We start from the raw sequence: 23,927 nt of genomic DNA, 5'->3' as shown, positions 1-23,927 counted from the left end.
AGACTACCTTTTTCTCCAAAAAGTTCAATAGTCTTGTCTGTGATGCAAGCATCATTGCCTAAAATTATATTTTTAAAGTAGCATAATGGGACTGATGAAACAAATGAGCCGTGCCACGGGAAAACCAACATAGTGGCTTTGCGACCAGCATGGATCCAGACCAGCCTGCGCATCCGCGCAGTCTGGTCAGGATCCATGCTGTTCGCTAACGGTTTCTCTAATTGCAGTAGGCTTTAAAGCGAACAGCATGGATCCTGACCAGACTGCGCGGATGCGCAGGCTGGTCTGGATCCATGCTGGTCGCAAAGCCACTATGTTGGTTTTCCCATGGCACGGCTCAAATATTTACCAGAATAGAGTTTCTGTTGGAAATAGGAAGAGCATTGTTCCTCTGTTTAATTTTATCTTGATTAAAAGAACAAAGTTCCCTTATAAATGTGTTGAAAATGATTTTAATCAGTAAAATTTGAAATACAAACAAAAAGCCCCCCCTATGAAAAGAAGCAATTTTTTTTCTGCTTTTTTTTTTTTTTAAACAGGATATTATGTATTACGTGGCTTTGATGGACTTGTAGATTTTTCGTACAAATTTGGTTTTCACATGCAAGACCAGCATTACACTTACAGTATCTTTCACAATATTTCATCAGGTTAATAAACTCAAGACCATGGTTCTATGATAGAGGGTGAAAATTCAGTTTTCAGGGTTATGAATCCAGTAAGTGAAGTTGCTGCATTTCTTTTCAAAATAAAGAATGGTTTCCAAAAAAAAATAGTACACATTTGTACATAATGATCGTTAACTGTATAAAAGTGTCCATTTAGTGTGCTAACTCGAATATAACAATACTTCCTAGTGACAATAGTTTATTTTATAAAATTCCACTGGCTTTTATGTAAAGAGATTTTTAAACTCTTTTAAACTTATGAATATAAATCATTATCATAAGAATTTGGCAATAAGGATTTCAAAGATGCTTAAATAAAGGAATATACTCAATTCGGAACATTTTTCCTAGTCTCTCAAGTTGAATCTAAACACCAACCAAATTTTCTCAGAGATTTTTGAAATATGTAAATGCAGAAAAAAAATCCAATTACACGGCAGTCAGTCACAATGCTAATGGAGCAGAAAAGTTTATCTTGTGAAAGTTTACAAGTTAGTTTACTAAAATGTTAGAATTAGAAATAAACACTAAATTAACAACATAACATATGTGTTCTGGGTTCGGGAGTCAATTTAAACAAAAACTTCAGGTGTAACCGACACTAAATTCACATGTTGTAATTTCACGCTACAGTTACATTTTACAAAATAAAAACAAACATTACAGATGTTTTTCTTAATGATGTGTTTCCATCTTTAATGCCAATTTGCATTCTCAGTCAATTAAATCGACCCAAATTATGCCCCTTTATTCTAACATGGCTTCTGGGGTTACATATTTATGACAGTGCAAACAAGTTTATATAAACACATTCCTTGTAGTGTCATACTTATATATATATACAAGTCTTAAAGGCACTGACCTCCAGCTTTTTCGCTAAAAATGATCTTTCTTTATAGTGAAGTTTAGTCATATTATGAATTTCAAAACCGTCTTAAAAATGCCAACTCAAGGAAATATAGCATGTAGAACATGCGGAAATAAAACTTTTCTTGCATTCTTGACCAATACACCACTGGAGAAATACTTTATAATTAATGGAAGTTTTCCTCCGGTACCCCATTACAAATCCTTTTCAATTTTGAATGGAATAATTAGTAAAAACAACTAATTCGTATGTGTTTCCATAACATTAAATCTGTCAGTAACTAAGTTTCAAAGCCTTCTTAACCTTTAGCGTACTGGCGGCAAGTGGTTTTGCCTTTGCGACCAGTGCAGACCAAGATCAGCCTGCACATCGGTGCAGTCTGATCATGGTCTGCACTGTTCGCTATTCAGTCAGTAAATTTTCAGTGAACACCCCCTCAAATAATATTAAAATGGTATTGCCCAAATTGAATGATGGACCAGTCCATTTTAGAAACTTAGCAGGCTAAAGGTTAAGAATTATTGCAATAATGTTCTGATATCTAAAAATCTTTTTTTTGTTGTCATATGATCTGGAGGTCAGTGCCTTTAACATAATGGTCTGGTCAAAAATATATATTTCTTTTTTAAAGAACATCATACTTTAGTTTTCAGAATATTGGTAACACTGGGAACATACGTAAATGCAAATAACAGTTAAAATAGAAACTGGCCTTCTATGAAAGAATTTCAACAATATTTTCTGCTACGCCTTACGGCTGAACAAAATCATCTTCAGCTTCATATTCCATGTTGACTGCTTAACCCAATGGTCAATGATATTTACAAATTCATGTCTTTTTCACATTTAAGTATAAAGCAGCGGTCACTTTTATCATATTCAAAATATTTTTACTGGTGTCGTTTTCATAAATGGTAATGCCCAAGATGTCTATATCATAATTATGTATACAATACTGGTCCCTTTTTTCTGACACCTTTGCACTTTCCTCTGTTCTGTTTTAGAAATGGCAAGACCTGAGAAAGAACTATATAAATTCTTTAGCCTTAACAACCGGTTTAAAAGAATATAATGGCGTTACCTCTGTAACTGGCTCCGTGAACACAGAATTGTTTGAGAAGCTCAATTCGTGATCTCCAAGCCCATCTAAATCGTCCTCAAATGAAAAACTGACTTCCTTTTTCTTTTTCAGCGAGTCGACTTTATCGTATGGACGGGACATGATCGTACCATTAGCAGTATTGTCTCTAATCTCAGTCATGTTATTTGGAAGCTTGTTTATTTGAATATTCTGAGTCTTCATTCTATCTCTGTCAAACTTTCGTATGACGCAGATCACAATTATAATCGCCAAAGACAAGAAGAACGTCAAAAATATAACCACTATGACTATAACAATATTAGTGTTTGGTCCTGAACTTACAGGTGGCGGCTCAGTGGTTGTCTCGTTACTGTATTTAATTACAACATTTAATTCTCCTCTTTCGGATCTTTGAGGTATTCCCCCATCATGCACTGCAATAACCAACGTAAATTTCTCTTCTGCATTCTCTTCTACTTCATACGGCTGAGCAACTGAAAGCACTCCAGATTTAAGATTAAGTAAAAACAACCTATTTGCATTACCTTCTTCGATAACATATGACAATTTACTATTATCACCCTCATCTAGATCGTAAGCTTCTATTTTTGTAATGAAACTTCCGCTTGGTTTTAAATGATCGATAACGATTGTATCATTTATGTCTTTTTTAGGGAACACAATTTTAGGTGATTCGTCATTAACATCAGTCACTTTAACAACAACATTAGCACTACTAGTTCTTTTTGGAACTCCTTTATCTATTGCAATAACAGTAAATTCGTAAGACTCTTTCTTTTCTCTATCTAATTCCATAGTCGTTTTTATAACTCCATCAGGGAAGAGTAAAAATGGCAGTTTTGTTTCTTTTGTATCAGAAATAGCATAAGTGAACATTCCATTTTCCTCAACATCATAATCCTTTGCTGTTAGTCTATCAACAACAGTTCCAGATGGAAGATTTTCTTGAACATAGAAATGAAAAGTTGCATTTGAAAATTTTGGAGCATTATCATTTTGATCTTTTATTCGGATATTGACAGTTGCATTACCAGTGAGTGGTGGTTTTCCAAAATCACGCGCAAACACTTTAAAAGTCCACACACTTTTGTCTTCTCGGTCAAAAGGTGCAAGTGCCCTAATTGTCCCAGTGCTTGCGTCAATTGCAAAGTAGTCCCGTACTGCTGGTTCTAAATAATATTCAATCTTGGAGTTATTTGTGTTACTTTTATCAGCATCTGTTGCTCTTACAGATATCACTAAGTCTCCTCTGTCATTATTTTCAAAGAAATCTTCATAATATTTCCTTTTTGTGAATTTCGGGGTGCTGTCATTCTCATCAGTAACACGTACAAGGAAATTATCAGAAGAACTTAGAACAGGGTTACCTTTATCCTTACAAGTTACGACTACCGTATGAAGATCTTGTTTTTCACTGTCTAATGTTTTAGCTACAACAACTTTAAAGCCCTTATTTGATAAAGCTTTAAGAGCAAAAAAGGAGTCATCAACGGAACAACTAACATCTCCATTCTGTCCCGTGTCCTTATCTTTCACTTCAACATGGGCAACGAAAGTATCTACTGTCGAAAATTCAGAAACATTGACAACACGGCCAGTGCCACTTGATAAAAGATTAATTTTTACAGTTGGAGGGTTATTTCCAGTATCCTCTACGTAAACTGTTACCACAGCTTGATTTGTGGACAACAGTGAAGGCTTTCCTCGATCTACGGCCTCTACAATTATTTTGTAAATTTTTCCTGGTTCGTATACCAACTGGCCAATCACACTAAGAACGCCTGTGTGTTCATTAATGTAAAACAGCGACTTAAGTTCTTCAAGATCTGACTGATGTGGACTGAGACGATATAACAACCAACTATTTTCTTTAATGTCATTATCAGTTGCACTAATCTGCAAAATACCAGTGCCATCTTCAGTATCTTCCTTTACAGTTATGTTATAAGCAGTTTTAGTAAAGTATGGTGCATTATCATTTTCATCCGTAATAGTAATATTTAATTCCATCGTGCCAGATCGTTGAGGTCTGCCGCCATCTTTGGCAATTACAGTACAAGTATAAGAATCTTTCCTTTCTCGATCTAACTTTCCAATTATAAGAAGTTTTACTGAAAGACTTCCATCGAGTTTACGTTCTACATCTAATGCGAAAACATTTAAATCACCAATAAGTTCGTAATACTGAATGGAATTATTTGCACCTGTGTCATTGTCATTTGCGCTTTCAATCAAATATGACGACCCGTTTACAGCTGCTTCTGATATAGCAATTGCTTGAGTATCACGTGGAAAAGTTGGCGAATTATCGTTTATATCGTTGATTACAAAATTTACAGAAATGATCTCAAATAAAGAACTATCTTTCCGTTCTGAAGTTGCGGCAATGTCAAAGGATAGAACACATGGATCGGGTACACGGCATTCTGGGATTGATTCCCTATCAATAACGACAGTAGTAAATAGGGAACCAGTCTCATCATGGATGCTAAGTATGGAATTAATCATTGTCTGCTCCAAGAAATGGAACAACAAACTTCCTCGATCTGCTGCCGGAATAGACCTTAAGAATCCAGGTGCATCTGATACATTTCCAACAAAAGTCCATTTTTCTAACTCTTCATCTTTTGTGAAAGTTATTTTATAATCCTGTCCAGTTGTTAAATTTACTGCACTTAAAGTTAGAACAAGTATAAATCCTAGTTTCCGAAAGTTGTCTGAAGCCATTTTTAGTGTTTTTTTTTTCTCTCTATCAGCAGCCTGCTTTATAAACCTTATCCCCAGTTACTGAGCAGCATCATCTTCAGTTCAGTCCTGAAAATAGAAAAAAAGTAACATAAGAACAATTTGAAAATAAAGGTGAGAAATGTTTAAATGGTTGTCCAGTGTGTTTTAATATTTGAGCTATCATCATAAATTGCATGGGTGGCCTACCTACATTTATTGGTAATGCCTAACCCTTATCATGCTGGACACGATTTCTGCCTTTACGACCATTGCAGATCATGATCAGCATGCACATCCGAGCAGTCTGATCATGACCTGCACTGTTCGCCATTCACTCAGTATCATTTTGGTATGCTCCCCTTTTAACACTTAATGGTACTGTCCAAACTGAAAGATGGACAAGTTCATTACAGAATTTTAGCAGGGTGAGGGTTAATATACAACAACAAATACTTTCAGGGCATGATTTGTCAAGGGAAGTTTTTCTAATATCAAAATAATACTTTTAATCTAACCATTTTTTTATTTCCATTAGCTCATTTTTCAAAAAGTTTCACAGTTTTCCTTTAGGAGGAAAAGGAAGGAAAGAAGAAGAAACAAGTAATTAAGATCAGGTAATCATCCTTTAACACACTTGTAGTAATCCAAAGACATTTCCCTGAAATAATTTCCCATCAAAATTACGAGACAATTCTGAAACACATGATAAATCTATCCGCTAAAGTCCCATTTCCCAAAGTGTAGGAAAAAAGAAATCATAACTTTGTTAGTGTAAATGGCCAGCGGAATACATGATGACAACTGCCTGGAAATTTGGGACTTTTTCCGAGCAACAAATCACATCTTCTCAATTATATCTTATACCTCTCAAAGAAGAGACAATTTAAGAGAAGAGAGGAAACATTTATAACCAATTTGTCCGCACAAAAAAGATTCTTTGCAGAAATAAGTTCCGCTGGGGATCTAATTTTTGCCAACTATCCGTTTCCTATATGACATAACCAGTCAAATACAAAACAGACCTTTCTCCGGCTATATTTCCTATGGGGTGCAATGGTATTACAGAAAACTGTCTTTAACTTTATTTTTGTAATCTCCGATTAAAGTCCAATTTCCGTTCCCATAGTGCTTTATTTAGAAACAAACGAGTAGGTTCCGTAATTTATGATTCAATATTTCATGATTTATTTTTACTATAAAGAATAGTTAAATAAAGTTCAATTGTCTTTAAGTCTTTTTTGATACAAAAAGGCCATCATTTAGATGTAGATGTTCAGGGAATTTATGAATACTTTATAAATCTAGATGTTTCCATTTGATCTCATTTCTATATATTTCAAGAAAATCAGAAAAAACATTATGTCATACTATCTGAGCCATTCTCACAACTGTATTGGAAAGCTGAAGTCTCTCTAATAAAATTGTCAATTTATATAATATTATATTTGGAGAATTCCGCACCCCACTATCCCTCGCCTCACCCCATAACAGACAAATAAATTGAATAGGTTTTTCACTGATAACCACTTTTAAAAAGAAAAGTTAGATGCATACCCCTGAATTTGAGGCATTTAAAAAATTATTTCCCTTTGCATGGTTTAAGCTCTTCTGGCGCAATCTCTGACTGGATATACCTCATTGTTCTTTTGAGACTGTGGCAGCAATAGCCAGTAATAATACATTCCTGCAGAAAGTGTTTATTTGAGATTTATTAGAACTGGAGACATTTTAGACACCGACATGATGTCACAGACAAATTTTATACCTTGCTATTCATAAAAAATACTCTATATGACTAGTATAAAAAAAAACACAATCTAAGCATTACAGACAAAATTTGTTATCTTGAATTCCAACGAGATAATTGAAGTCTGACTAAAAATGATATTTTGTGCAAGAACTGGATTTAAAAATGTCTTCGAGATAACCAGAATTTTGAGACACAAAGTATATAAAACCAGGTACAATTTCTCAAGAGGAGGGAATACAGCTTCCTATACCACAATTATTTTCTGTCTGACCTCTCAAAATTTTACACAGTCATCAATATACTGATGGGGGACTTAATTTTTTCTTGAATTAGTCTATTAAATTACATCCTAACCAACAAGACTTTTAAGTAAAATTCTAATTGATTTTATTCTCAAAACTTGAAATCAATAAATCTGTATTGTTTTTGCCAAAACCATGAAATTTTGTGCCCATAAAGTCAAATGATTTCACAGCATTTCAACTCTTTTCAAAAACTGTTTTCCACCATTGTTTTATCAATTCGCTAATCAATATTACTTATTTTATAACAGAAAATAATTAAAACCATGCAGTCATTTTTGACCATTCTGCAGACCAGACACCCAACAAGTTCCAGACTCAAAATGGCTTCTGCAAAACCTTTGTATTTCATTAGCCAGTGTTCCCTAAATTATGCAAAATATTTTAAGATTGTTTAAAGAACCAGCTTTAAGCAGAGTATTTTCAAAAATTTTCAAACCATAAGTATCCATTATTTAATCTAGAAATGAACTAATGTTCACAAAAATCTTTGAAATACGTAATTCCTGAACAACTGACTTTCAAAATGGATAAATAACTCTTACCTGACTTACTGTGTACTATGCACAATTATTTGTGCACCAATACCTTTTGAAGAAGAATTAACTGACAACAAATATCATAAATTATGTCACCTCTTACAAAAACAACAATTTATTAAAGGTAACACATCTATAAATACAGGAAAATCCATTACAAAGCCTTACTTTACAAGCACCATGCAACACCATTAAAAAGAAGACTGTTATATTTCACAGCTCGTAAAAGATATAACAAAGCATTTCCATCGAAAATAGTGCGACAAAAGACTTTATTTGGGCAGTAAATATTTACTATGGCTAAATAACCCTGTATCTAAACTTTATAAAAACATTGCAGGATTAACGCATCTAAAGGGGTACATATCGAAAACTTTGAACAAGATCACATTAAATGGTTAACAATTGATTGCTCGGCAGATTTCAATGTTGGTTCAACATCTTGAAACACAAGTATCCAATTGTTCTATATCAGAAATGCCGGGCAATATTTAATTTTTAGATTATAAACAAAATTAATATATAAGCTTTTGAAGAATTTACGCTGGTGTTTTATTACTGATTCATCTTGTTATCTTAAAACATTGTCTAAACAACTTTTACGGGGATTTTTGACAAACTCTTTATAGAATTTTTGCTACAAAGTCAGTCCTGTCAAGACAGAATGGCACAGACATTTTCTTGGAGGATAAAATCATGTGACAATAACCATGCACAAAGTCTTCCATCATGTCAAATTAGCCAAAAACAGTGGTCATTAGGTGGCGGCAACTAGCATCAAATTGTGCACATAATTTGGTCAAAAATAACTGATGAGTAGTGTTAAAACTGGCAGTGATGAGGGGTTAGTCTGCAAGAGAGCTATGCCAATAAAGTTTTTATATGAACAGAAATAATGCACATAAAAATTCTGCCTTTGTCTCAGATATTCCAAGAAGAAGTTATAATTTATATCAGATTTTTTTTAAGCATCCTTTTCATGAAAACATGTTCAAAGGTGCTAAATTTATATATAAAAGCCGCAGCTACTCTGGGTCTAATGCATAAATTCATGCTCTAATATCATAAAAATAGACTTCCATGAAAAGCCTTTGTTTTATTTTATTTCTTCTGTTAATTGAAGAATATGGCATGCAAAACAAGAATCTATCACTAGTTGATGGTGCTGAGGGAAATATCTAGCTCTTGGGTAACTGTTTTGCAGTACCTCGGCAGAGCCTCGTTACCACCTAAACAGTTACACTCGAGTCAGATATTTCCATCCCCACCTTCAACCAGTGAAAGATTCTAATAATACAGACAAAGAGCAATCTGACCAGATAGAAAAAACAAGCAAAGCTCCTAGACAGAGAAATCTATGACTTACTAACCTTGCAAACAAACAGCCTGGCTTTTTAAACTGTCCAGTGTGTAACACTGACACATGAGAAGAAGAACAAGTAAAGACCTCTATGCTAGATGGTGGACACTCGAGAGCATCTGGGAAATTTACATTTCTTGAACAGAGATCAAACCCTGAGCCTCTGGATCAACCATCAAGCAGGCTTCCGCCACACTACCAAGATGCCGAAATTATAAATGAATGTATGAAACTTGTACCTTTTCAGAAGCAAAACTGTTCACAGGTATCAAGAAAGAGAAGTTCCTGTCTCCTTTAATATTAAAGCATTTAAGATAGGGCACAACTCAGACTTTGAGTTAAATACATGTTCCCTAAAAAGGCATAATCTTGCAAAAAGGCAATGCAACAAATAGCCAATACTTCCTAGCAATATGTCAGAACTGTGTGTCAATCAAAAACAAATAATTATTGAAGTTATTTCGGAAGCTAAGGAAATGGTCAACTCGCATCCATCAAACATATGGGCCAGTATTGATCTCATAATGGGTACAATATCCATCGGATATCCGGCAGTTAATAGCAACATTAGTATGGACAGTCTGTATTCCGTTACTGAACATTTCTTGTAATCTAACAAGCCACATGTAGCTATTGTTTGACAAAAAGCTTAGCGGCACAAGAACTTAGCAAGCTGTGAGTGTCTCCGATAATGTAATAAATGTAATTTGTTCAAATTCAATTAAGAAATAATACATAGCACAAGCATGTTTTAACTCATTTAAACATGATGAAGTAGTGTTATGTCCAGTAGAATAATTCCGTGTGTATCGTATAACCGATTCAAAGTGTTTAACTTAAATAAACACACAAACTTCTGCTATTTATTTGGACCTTAATATGTCGTAACCTGTAGCCTGCTGACGGCAAGTGGTTTTGCCTTTCCGACCAGTGCAGACCAAGATCAGCCTTCACATCTGTGCAAGCTGATCATGGTCTGCATTGTTCGCTATTCAGTCAGTAAATTTTCAGTGAACACCCCTTTGAATAAGAAGTGGTACTGCCCAAATTGAATAATGAACCAGTCCATTTTGAAAATTTAGCAGGTTAAACGTTTTAATAAATGTAAAACAGTGGATCAAGTGTTACTTTTTGGTCACTAAAAAGTAGGTCAGTGTGATGACAGTGTTGCAGGACTTTACTGGGAAAACCCATATCATAATAGAAGGAAAATTATGTACCTAAGCTTTTCAACACCAGGTATCATATTTGTTCCAAGATGACAGCTAAAATGGAAGTTTGGTAAACAAAAATTTGAATCTGACGTCATGACTAAGCTGTTCAAAGTAGCTAAAGTTCAGATACATTTTGAAAACTTTAAATTTCAATTGACCATGTTCAAGTACTGAACAGAAAAAGTCTATCTAAATAGCTAATTGGTCTTTCAAATGGTCGCTAAAACTGTTTGAACAAGGAAAGTATCGCTTTCAATGTGTAGTAAAATTTACACAAGTCAACTTTCCAACATCAAGCAGGGGGGTTGTTAACATAAGGAAAGGTCTTTAAACAGGTAAATATTGTTAGCCATTACAGAAATAATATCAATAAAATATCTAAAATATTGAAACAACCTTTCAAAGTCACCTTCATAAAACATTTATGTTTGGACAACGCAGCATTAGTGAAAGAAAATATTGTGAGAACAGCTTTAAACACCAACAATAGTCAACAGACTGACTTACAGGCAAACTTCTATGAATTGCAAGCATGCAGAGGGAATAAAAGTGAATAAATTTATTGAATAATGTTGCAACCTTCTGACAATTCTGCCACCATCCTCATCTCTTGCTGCTGCAACAATGAAATTAGATATTTACAGATACAAGACACATCGCCAGCCTTTTTCATAAAATTCATGACTATTATTTCTGTTCTGCTTTATGCCCAAACCAAAATACAAGCATGCGGCAAGCTTGTGAGAAGTTTGCCATAAGCTTGCGCAAGCTTACAGCAATCTTAAAAAGATTGCAGCTATGTAATATAATGCTTGCGGATGCTCGCATAGAAATTAAGTTTGCGGAGAAGTCTTTCTTCGCAAGCTTGCAGCGAGCATCCTGCGATCTTAATACTATTTAAGGTTGCAACTAAGCTTGCGACAGAAATTAAGTTTGCGGAGAAGTCTTGCTTCGCAAGCTTGCAGCGGGCATCCTGCGACTGTAATACTATTTAAGATTGAAAGATTGCGACTAGCTTGCGATCCTGTAACCTTTTTCAAACTCTTTTAGTTCACTGATACATATAAAAGGGAGGTAATATGTTAAACCATTAAAATTGAACTTTTTATGTGAAAATAAGTTGTTTTAAAAAAATATTGTCCCTGACTGTTAAATCTTTATCTACTGATCACTAAAAATATTGTTTTATGAAAGTGCGAAAGTTTTACAAACTGTGCAGTTTGTCAAATTAAAGGACAGATATAATTAAATTTTTAGACTTTTACATTATTAAAACTGTCTAACAAACCTAAGTAAGGTTTAGGAAGACAGTATAGTTTGCAAGCTTGCGCAACCTTGTTATAATTACAAGGTTGCGCCAGACTCGCAAATGATTTAGTCTACACTCATATAAATGTGTTTAAGCTTGCAAGATTGCACAAGCTTGCAACCTTGTTATGATTGTGTAAGTTTGCAAGATTGCGCAAGCTTTAAGACTGCAAGCTTGCGCAAACTTGCAAGGTCGCAATTAAGATTGCTAGGGTTCCAATCGCAAGCATGCGCAACCTTACAAGCTTGCAAGATCTTAAATAGGTCGCAGGAAGCACGCAAATAATTTTGCGCAAACTTAAATTATGGTTGCGATGGTTCCAATCGCAATCTTGCTGCATGCTTGTTAAGATCGCAACTGCAATCTTGCTGCGACCTTAATGCAAGCTTAATTAAGCTCGCCATTTTGGTTTGGGTGCCCTTGTCAAACTATATAAAAATGTATCCTAAGCATTTAAAACTGCATAAATAAAACTTCTTGAATAATATTCACCACTTATAACCTTTAGCCCGCTGGCGGCAAGTGATTCTGCCTTCTGATCATGGTCTGCACTGTTCGCTATTCAGTCAGTAAATTTTCAGTGAACATATCCCTTTGAATAATGAATGGCTTTGCTTAAACTGAATGACAGACCAGTCCATTTTAGAAATTTAGCAGGGTAATGTTTTAAATAACAGCATAACCAGAGTTCAGCAATTAAAAGTTTTCTATATAAAATTCTGCATTTCCTTTAAGAATCTGGACTGTCAGCCAGAATCCGTAAATTCGACTTTTTTTTTTACTTACTCCAAATTAGAAACAGGAAACAGTTTCCATTAATGATTCAAGGGTTTAGAGATTTTCTGGTTGATTCAGAGGGCTTAGAGACTTTCTGACATCCAATACACTGGCAATCTGAATATAACTCTTAAATCTTTTAAACTGTCTGGTAATAATCCCAGTGTTTTCCAAGAGAAAAACTGGAGAAACTTGAATATTCAGGAACCTGTCTTCTTCAAAGAAACTTAATTAAAAACCATTTAAATCTTTGAATTAACTTGCTGTATTAACTTTTAGAAGAGCTTTAATGAGCTGAAATGTCTCCCAGAGGATCTGTAGTGGTTTAGGATAAGATGACATGATGCAGTTTTTTCTTGTAAAATACATCCCAGATCAGGGATGTTGCAATAAAAGTTATTACAGGGGGGAAATAATGTTTGTACCAAGTCATTTCTTTCTGACTTTTTAATGTTTTTTTTTGTTTTCCATTATAAGATTAACCAACCAGATTTAGAAAATTATTACAGGATTTGAAACAAAAATATATCAACTTGCATTAGAATAGCAAACATGAAAACAATTACATAATATTATAAATAGTCTTTTTTTATTAAATAAACTGTGACATTAATCCCAGAGTTAATTTAGTAGTTATACCTTCTCAAATAGATTTTTATAAATAATTATCTGAAACAAGTGAATTTCAACTTAATAAAACCTGAAAAAAAAACAAGTAAATGTTAACTATAAAATAATACCATAGTAATCTCTTTTTATTTGCATCATGTTTTTAGCGGATGATTTGTTTCCTTGAAAGGCTAAGCCAGTAAGACAGGCCTGCAAAGTTAAGTTGATTTACCTTTTATTCAATTAAGAAGAGCCTGAGCAGACTAATTAAAACTTTTTTTAAAAATTTAACCTTTAGCCTGCTGGCAGCGAGTTATTCTGCCTTTGTGACCACAGTGCAGACCAAGATTAGCCATCATGAGATCATGGTCTGCCAGTTCATTTTAGAAATTTAGCAGGGTAAAGGTTAAGGTAGTGGACCAGAAATGATTATTGGTTATCAGAGAAGCCACTGCTCATACAAGTTTCATTTATGACTGAAGAATACCGAAATGAACAGACGAGAATATGAAGTAGTATCGAAACTGCCAACTGTCAATTCAAGTCCACCATCTTAACTGAAAATGAAGTCAAGAAAATAGAACTGGCTTTCTAAATGATAAAATAAAGTTTATACCATAAATGACTCACAATTTTGAGAAGAAGAAAAATATTTCCAATACAGTTGTCACCAAATTTTCTTCATTTGTTCTCCAAATAAGGGGGCACTACCATTATTGAGGAATCTACATTAAAATACTGCAGCATATGGTGAGCCATTAGACATTGTATGTGTAAAGACAAACTTTATTATCAGAAGATGTAAATGGCTGGATTAACCGATCTCATTGACTGGCTTATCTCTAATCAGGGGAGATTATCTCACAATTCTCTGTCCATTGACAAAGTCACGCCTTGGTCTGTGATGTTGTTACTTTGACTGTCCACTATCTAAGCATGCTGACTGTTCCATTGTTCTATATCTAACCAGTATTGTGCAGCTAATCAACCACAGTTGTAGATGTTATTGTTCAGTATGTATTTAACTTTGGACTGGATAAATAGCCCTAAAACCCAAATGACAATTATAACAAATGGCCTATTAACTTCTTCACACTGTAGTCAGTCTAATATACTGATAGAACAGTCAATATAAATAAACTATTTAAAGACATTAGGTGGTCATTTTTTATACCAGATAAAGACAATAGGTGGACATTTTTTTATACCAGTTAATGACATCAGGAGGGCATTTTTTATACTAGCTAAAGACATTTTAAACCAGTTGAGGGCATTATATGTACAGCTTAAACCACTAACAGATGCGAAGGTGGACATCTTGAAGCCATTGGCAACTTCATAACAGTTAAAGACATCAGTGAGGCACTTTTTAAAACAGTTAAAGACTTTTAATGTAGACCCTGACTTAAAACCAATAACAGATATTAGATAGGCATTCTTAGAACCAACAGAAGACAGTTTTAGGTGGACACTTTGTTTACACCAGTTTAAGACATTAGGTGAACACATGAAACCAATTAAGGAAATTTGGAGATTTTTTTTTTTTAGACATTAGGTGAATTTCTTTTAAACAAAATAAAATATATCATGAGATCAAATAACTGTCATGCCTCTGTAAGTGCAAAAAAAAATAATGTACCTATCAAGTTGCCAGGAACATACACTCCTTTTACCATATACATTTGTACTGATTTTCTTTTTACAGAACAAAACAGAAGTCTTATGCTGGTATACAGACATAAACCAATATAAATAATAGATCATGAAAATAATGGCAACAATAGTTATATGACAGTAATGGAGAATAACAATCAAATTGATGAGAATGTTTAAAAAGTACAAATTTAAAAGGATTACTTGAATTAAAAAAGAAAACTTTAGTTTAAAATAAACTGATAAACATTTTTCACAATCACGTGGCATTCAATATATTTTGTCTTTGCTTGAAAGCTTTGATCAAATATACAGAAATTTTATGAAGCAATGGTTTACAGAACATGAAAATGCAAATATAATTTGAGAAACACAGTAATGTCTTTAAACTAACCTGTCCTTAACTAAATTAAATGATAAGCTTTGTTGTTTAAATTCAACAGAATCCTGAAACTTTAAGAGAAAAGATAACAGTTTTACAATGGAATAAAAACTGCCATCAATGACAACATGGCAGAAAAAGAAATCCAAATCCATTGTATCTGTGAGTGTTTTAATTACTTTATCTCAACCCCCTGCTTACAGAACAGATCCAATTTAGTCTTAAGACAAAAGGAGCTCCTTCTATCAAACAGTTTTATAAGAATCAATATTTACTGTTGATGTATATAAGCTTTGCAAGGCTGCATGGGTATATTTGCAACTGGTAACTTATAGCTATTGTTTTAGGACACTGTTCTGGTAAATACATGTATTCATTTCTATCTAAGTTTGAGAGTAAACGTTTCCCCAAATAATTTTTTTGCAAATATTATTTCATTTACAGTAACTTGCTTTTTTGTCAACCATATAATTTTAGCGTTCATAACAAAAATCAATTTTAGTTGCAATCAAGAAAATCCCAGTACATTGGTAACCTAGCTCAAGGGAAATTACTCTTTAACTGTTGAAAAGCTGGGTGCACTATGGATGGATGAGGACCCCAGTAACTAGGAACAAAACATGTACTCAGTGCAACAATTTCTGGAGGCAAAAATGAGGAGAATAAAATCTCATTACAGGGTAATTAAACTAGCACATGTTGGCTACACTCTCACATAAAATAAACCAGAATAGGGTTAGACTTGACTGTTTTCTCAAATTTTCACCGTAAATAACTTTTTAGATTGATACTGAAATTAAGCCATATATAAAAAAAAGCCTATTGAAATCACTTAATTACAATGTAATTAAAACAGCACATGCTGGCTATAGCCTTAAAAGGAATAAACCAACAGGACATTAGCCCGGATTTTTTTTTCTAAATTTTCCACTTTCAGTTTCATGTTAAACTTGAGCTATCACTAGAAGTGATTTATATGCCAACAATACTGCCTTGTCAGAGAAATACCTAAACTGACCCTAAGAGATACGTCAAATACATCTACATCTGATATGCCAAATTTAACAGTTACTGTAAAAGTAATTTGCATGAAATAATTTGTCCAAGAGAGAATAACTGCAATTTGACTGCAAACCCTCAACTGACCCTAAAAGCACTTCATATATACGTACGCATCAGATAGATAATTATGATTAATTTATATAAAATAAAAACAAAAAATGTCCACAAATGCCAATTCACTCCTTAGTGTATCCTTAAAGTGATCATGTTTATGTTTTCAAGTTCAAATGGATTCCATTTAAAACTGTACAAGTAAATTGTGCCAGTTCAATCTTCCATTTATCGATAATGCCACTATGCATAACGACCCAATGACTACCAACCCTGAAAAAAATGTCGCACTTATGTACATTAAGATAGTGATCATGCGTTTAAACTGTAAAAATTATCCAAGTGACAGTCGCCTGTCTGGAAGTGAATCTCATAAACAGGAAAACATACTTTTAAATAAACCACCATCATCATTATCAACAACAACAACAACATCACCACAATCATCATCATCAATGGTAAGGAATTAATTTCCTGATGTAGAATGCAAACGAAATTCACAAGAATTTGAACAATAAACTTAACACTGAAAAAAAAAATCATTATTATAATGCTTCAGAGTGAAAAAGATAATATATAAAACTTACGATTAAAATTCTTATAAACATGACAATATTCCCTATTGGTATACATAAAAAGAACACATTTTCTGAGAAAGAAGATCTGAGCACGCTTTTCTTAATACTACAATTAAATAATATTCATGACCACTATAAAGTTATCAGAATTCCATATCCCACCGGCACATATATCACAGCTAAAAGCATGTTTTCACACTAGAAAGTGGTCGTTAAATGTGTTTGTCCATTTACAACAATTAATGGAATTTCGCTCTTGACCAGTCCAGTCAGGATCCCCGCCACACGCAATATTGAAGCAAACATCATTTTCCGCGATAATTTTCTGTAAACTAATCCTATTTCAAGCACTCATCTAGTTCTAATTTCCATAATAATTTTACGAATTCTCGCCCAAAACCCCAGGGACTAAACTGATCCAATGAAATTCCCCATTCTAATTATTATTTGACCCCTTGCATGTAAAACATGCCCAACAAAATTAGTGTCCCAAGATTTTTAATTATTAGCGGGACTTTTGTGATGCAGTGGTCACTGCAGTGCTGTCCATTCTAATCTAAAGCTGACCCCTCAAATCTCCAAGGGTGATGATGTAAAAAGAAGAATCTGACATGGCTCCAGGCTCGGACATCGTAAACTCCCTGCCCGCCATACAGAGGAAGCAATTTATAGAATAGCACATATTGTTAATGGCCATATTTGATTAGTTTTGCAGATTTAGTTTGCATTCTAAAATACCAGAAAGAAATCTCGGAAAACCACCATGAATACTATCAATGTCCTGCCTCTTTCATCTCCTGTTTCGATACTAAAAATTCCAGCTGGATGTTTTTATTGCCAACAATACTAAAATTTCAAATAAAAAGACAGAAAGAAAAATAAAACGTGGAATTTGAGAAATTTATGCCAATTCACTCACCTTTTGTTTGTCTTTGTGTGTACTCTAAAATTTCGTTAGTTTATCTGTATGCTTAAATTTATACTTTTTTTATAATCCGTAATTATTCCATCCAGTAAAACTAATTACGATTTCATCCACTCGACTGACAAAAATGACTCAAGGCGTGTTGCTTACAGAGTAGCAATTAAAATCTTTCCAGTTGTTAAACTTAAATCACTACAGAAATTACAACTAGACCCCTCATTATAAGGGTGATGATTTGTTAGTGTTCAGATTAACTATTTATTCCGCTCAAAATTTGACAGGAAAAAAACGTTACAATAAGTCAAAAGATCTATCTGTAAGAGCGATTAAATCCCTCTTCAGTAGCACTGGTCTATAACTCCCATTTCAATTAAACTGTCTTATTGAATCATTAGAACCTACCATGTGTATCATTTATTCATCCTTCATAGTGTGATAGTAGCACATAATCTTTGATACCCTATTTAATCTCTAAACTTTTTTAACAATTTTGTCTCTTCGCATCAACGCTTATATTCCATTGTCTACAAAATGAGTCGACACTCGAGCTAATAAAAAACAATTAGCTCTTATCGTGTCCAATTTGATTGTTTGTTGACAAAATCCGCACAAAAAATCAGTAACAAAATATCTCCAATAAATAGAATATCTGCGATCTAACCTCTAACCCGAGGTGTTTAAAACGCTTCTGTATTATTTGGTTCAGGATCAAACTGTTTTACAACAATCTCACTGATAAGTAAACTATCATTGTTATTTTACGAACAGGTAACTTTAGCAAATAGGTAACGATTTAGCAGACGTAAAATCCTCCCTATCTGCCGCTATAATTTGTATTTTATATGTATCAAATTGTTAGAGATAGCACTATCTTGTATCTGTTTTATATTCAAACAGACCTATCAGATGCCTATCGTATCCCCAGCCTTATCTCAAGTCACCCTATAGTATATGGCACACCAACTTTATAGACAACCTGTTAATGATAAAAAATGATTTTGCAATAAATCTATTCTAAGTTTTTGCAGGATTATTTTCTCTCAGAATGTCAGTCAGCTTAATTTAAATGACTCATAGATCCTTAGAGTATTTTGGTAATTGTTCTCAATTAAATGACAAAAAAAAAGATGATTAGAAAATAACTACCATAAAATCTCTATTATATGTACCTGTGCATTCATTTTTTTTACAGAAGTTTTTCAAACGAATAATATTTTACTAAATGCAATTAAAACATCACATTTTTAAATGATATGAAAGATTCATTTACATTCTGGAACAGAAATTGTCAAAAATACTTCACTGATAATCTTTGGGCACACTAATCACTTGTATGAGATACTGAGAACAATCTCCAACGGGAATATCTAAAAAAAAACAATATGCACAGTAACTGGGGTTTTATATTAACCCTTAGCCTGCTATATTTCTACAATGGACTGGTTCGTCATTCAATTTGGGCAATATCATTTATTATTTAAAGGGGTGTTCACTGAAAATTTCGTGACTGAATAGCGAACAGTGCAGACCATGATCAGACTGCATGGATGTGCAGGCTGATCTTGGTCTGCACTGGTCACAAAGGCAGAATCACTTGCCGCCAGTAGGCTAAAGGTTAAGAAAGCAAAATATCACTTGAATCTGAACAGGTTTTCTACATAAAGGTACATTTTTTTACAAAATTTACCAGACAAATCCATGTTTTGTTCTTTTCTTCAGAAAATAGTCACATATAAAGGAAAATGGAATACATTGAAAATAACACAATTCATTGAAACATACCAACAGATTTGAAACAGTTTAATATTTAAAGAGATTTACGGGGATACAATAAAAAGACGGGAGGTCTCTATTAAGTCAATTACTCAATAGTTTGTTTTTACAGTCAAAATCCCTTTCGTTCAATCAATGACATGTTTATCCTATCTCAAACACGAATTCCAAACATGCTTTTAGATATCTTAAGTCTTCAATCTGTTTTAGGACGTGAACTCTGTGCTAACCGGAGATTTTGTGTTAAAGTCATCATAACCCTTGTTGAAAATCATTACAGAATTAATCATTCTACTAAACTACCCCGGTATTATAATGTCATAATTTTCAACTGATATAATCCACCAAATGATGGTATGAAAAAATAAAATTCTTATGTAAATGTTGACCAATCAACTTCAAGATGCGTGTTTATTGACGCAGACTCGTCTCAAGCACCAAGGAATTAAGATGGCTGCTCTCTGCGTTAGACTCTGTCAGACGTTTGGAGTTCATGTATCAAGTATCGAAGAGCTAAGTGAAAACAAAAAGATCAAGGCATTTTATATACACCATTTAGATTTATGTAAATAATCCAGACTTCCTAGACCACAGGTTAAATTTATCTTATTCAAAAATCACATTTATCTTATATTATGGAGATTTGTCTTTTAAATGAAATTTGAAAGGTCAAACTAAACTAAAGTAAGAAAGTGGGGATTGTTTTGTTTCTTTAATATTGGCAAAAATGACTATTAATGTAACTTAAAATATAATCAAGCAAAAAAAAAAAATCAAGCTAAATATAAAACATTAATAGCATAAATATTATCTTGTTAAATGCTATACTTTATTACATTTATGATATATGAATCACAGGCTCTGTGATAGATCTTAAATCACAGCAAAAACATTGTTTAAATGCTACACTTTATTTGTGATATATAAATCAAAGTTTCTCTATTGTTTAAATGCTACACTTTTACCATATTTTGTGATTTATAAATCACAGCTTCTCTATGACATAGCATATATTTTGTTTTAATGCTACACTTTATCATATTTGTGATACATAAATCACAGGTTCTCTATGATAGCATAAATATTGTTCAAATGCTACACTTTATCAGTTTTTATGATCTAAAGATATCTAATAGTGAAATCTTAATAAATTTGTAACTGCATGTGGCCTTTTTTATAAAAGATTTATTCACAACACAAAAATATAAACCTGCAGTTTCATGGGATTTAAACTCATTTGTGCAATTCAATAAAATGTAGCAATATGTCAAAGTTCTGCTAATGGATTTGGTTAAAAATCGCTAACATGCGATCGTTAACATGCAATCACAATTCTACTGACTGAATCATCCACCTGTATATTGTGACAACATGAAATCCAGATTCTTTTAATGTATTTGTTTTCATGATTGTATTGTTAAAACTGTACAAAGTATGAACATTAGCGTTATCATTCAGTGGTCTGAAATATTCTGCTCCAGTGTAGCTGGTAACAAGGCCCTGCGTGTACCCACAAGATAAAAAATTCCTAAGAACAAATTACATTCCTTTTGACCCTAACCCTGCTAAATTTCTACAATGAACTTGTCCACCTTTCAATTTGGACAGTACCATTAACTGTTTAAAGGGGTGCTTACCAAAAAGATACTGACTGAATCGCGAACAGTGCAGACCATGATCAGACTGCATGGATGTGCACTGGTCGCAAAGGCAGAATCAATTGTGTCCAGCATGGTAAGGGTTAAATATCTGAAATCCTGGCACAAAATTAAAAAAATTCTACATTGGAGTACAGTCATTAACTTCATTATCTTAACTCTATGGGACCGGCTAAATTTGTTCGAGTTAGGGGTAGTTCAAGCCATCGAACAACATAAATTATATAAGGATTTGGCTGAGACCTGATGATGTGTTCAAGCAAAGGGTATTAACTGATTTCATAGTATGTAAAGTGTCTTTACTTAAAAGTCTTCACTTAAAAAAAAGACAATTGCCTGATGAAGAGATAATAATGAAAATCTGGTAAAGAGATAATAATAAAAATCTTGTTACTTTGCATTTGGTTAAATTTTAAGTTAAATTCTTACAATTAGTGCAAAATGTCTGGAAGGCAATAGTTACCATGGAGATAAACTGGCAAAATGTACAAAATAAAACTAATTTCTTAATTGAAATACGTAAGTCTGTTAATTTTTCCCATAGTTCATTTGAGGACTTTCATTTCCATTGTGTACAATTAAAATACTATAATACCTTTGACGGCAGAATCTGTAAATCTCGAATCAATCATTACCTTTCATCTTTCTAATATTTGAAGTTGGGAACCTCTGAAAATACATAAATATAACACTTAAAGTTATTTTCACTTCAAAAGAACAAGAACTGGTAACTGCATAACTAGTTTACTGCTGAAACCTTACAAGTAAGGCGGAGTTAAATATTTAATGAATTTGGTTCGATTCAGAGATTATAGGAGTCTCTAATCTTCAGTTCAGTGTCTAAATTAAGGACCAAGAATCAATGGTATATGGAATTCTTGACAATTTCTCTATCAATTATGAATGCAGAAGATGAGAAAACCTGCAAACATGTGAAATGCTGCATTACAAACAAATTCTATTTCTTAGAGGTACAGTATAATGGCAAAAAAAAAAAAAGAGACAAAGATCGGAAATCTAAAAATTCAGTTAGATCTTTTAATATAGACCTTTTCCTCCTCCGTGGGGAATATTTCTGAAGAGCACAATCTGGTGATGAATGATCCCATTTCACCACAGAAAGACTTAATTTTCTCCAAAAGATATTTAACACTAGTAATTTGCAGACTTACACATGCAATGTGTGGATTTACACTAGTAATGTTTGGAATAACACCAGTGATGTGTGGATTCACACCCCCGACTTGGTTCAAACTCATGACCTCTGTCCGGGATAGCAGACAACACCTCTATCAACCAGATCCTAACTCCCTTAAATATTTTTTTCTATAATATCTGGCGGCAACAACTGTCAATATCGGAATCTGCTCACTGAGTCTGTTCGAAGCACTCTAACAGAACAAATGTAATAACAAATACCCGGGTAATCGATGCAGTTCAAAAAACACAATTAGTTTTTGCCTTGAGGTCAGTCTATCAACATCAATGAGGTCTGAGCAAAACATTTTTGTAGTACATAAAGGAATTACTAGCAGATGTGACTACATATTCAAGTTCCTATAAAATTTATATTCTTGTTTAACTAATCCTGCTAAAATTTTAAAATGGACTGGTCCATCATCCAATTTGGGCAGTATACCACTATAATGATTCAAAGAAAAAAATCTTAACCTTTAGCCTGATGGTGGCAAGAGATTTTGCCTGTGCGACCAGTGCAGACCAAGATTAGCCTGCACGGATCTGCACTGTTCGCTATTCAGTCAGTAAAATTTCAGTGAACACCCCTATGAATAATAAGTGGTGCTGCCCAAAATTAATGATGGACCAGTCCATTTTAGATATTTAGCAGGCTAAGGTGTCTTTCTTGAGTGTTTGGCATCACACTTATTCTGAGCAGGGAGTTGTGCTGCTCACCCACTACCAATTAAAATCATTGGGAAAGGAGTATCAAATATGCACACAATACATGGGTTTTAACAGTTAACTTGTTACTTCATGTGAACAATCTACATTTAACAGTTTCACATTTCTTGACTTAATTAGAAACTAACAAAAACAGTCATAGATTTTTCATATTACACTTCAGACCCAAACAATGGAATATGTCAGTCAATATCACAATAACTTTGGTAATAACTGATTTTATTTCCTCACCCATAATTTTGTCTAGCAGCAATTTTCACTTAGTGCAAACAGATGTAAATATGCCAGAGAAGAGTAAAATGTGGCATAAAAATGTTTTTGTCAATATAAAAATATAACATTATGCTCATAGTGAAAAGATTTAAAGGGTATGTCACAAGAATAGAAACATATGCTTGGAGCTTTGGAACCAAAAAACATATTCTCCCTGTTCAGTATACAACACAAGGCTACTTTTTCAAATCTACAGTCTTTGAAAAAAACAAAATTAAAGTGCATATGTATGTGTGATGCAACAGTAGCACTCTTATGATACAAGAGTGGCCCCCACCCCCTGTGAAGCAAGAATGGCCCTCATGTGATCTAGCAGTGACCATGCTATGATGCAAGAATGATCCTCATGTGATCTAGCAGTGACCTTGCTATGATGCAAGAATGGCCCTCATGTGATCTAGCAGTGCCTTGTTATGATGTAAGA

The 23,927-nt window shown here is 33.6% G+C and overlaps 1 protein-coding gene across 4 annotated transcripts in view; it reads right to left on the bottom strand.

Moving 5' to 3' along the window:
* LOC123557885 (protocadherin-11 X-linked-like) overlaps positions 1-23,927 on the bottom strand; it is a 111,518-nt gene that overhangs the window by 24,346 nt on the left and 63,245 nt on the right. For 3 of the 4 annotated variants that reach the window (XM_053544258.1, XM_045349639.2, XM_045349640.2), the window contains 2 exons: positions 21,903-21,976; positions 2,618-5,452 (listed from right to left, as the gene is read on the bottom strand). In XM_053544258.1, the coding sequence (XP_053400233.1) occupies positions 2,618-5,365 (2,748 nt within the window). In that variant the 5' untranslated portion in view covers positions 5,366-5,452; positions 21,903-21,976. Of the gene's footprint in view, positions 1-2,617; positions 5,453-17,870; positions 18,696-21,902; positions 21,977-23,927 lie in introns of those variants that run through there. The other variant, XM_045349643.2, reaches the window with a different exon arrangement.

This window comes from Mercenaria mercenaria, chromosome 5 (assembly GCF_021730395.1).
Source record: "Mercenaria mercenaria strain notata chromosome 5, MADL_Memer_1, whole genome shotgun sequence".
Lineage (NCBI taxonomy): Eukaryota > Metazoa > Mollusca > Bivalvia > Venerida > Veneridae > Mercenaria > Mercenaria mercenaria.
The sequence above is the reverse complement of the archived record's forward strand: the minus strand, read 5'-3'. Positions and strand labels throughout refer to the sequence as shown.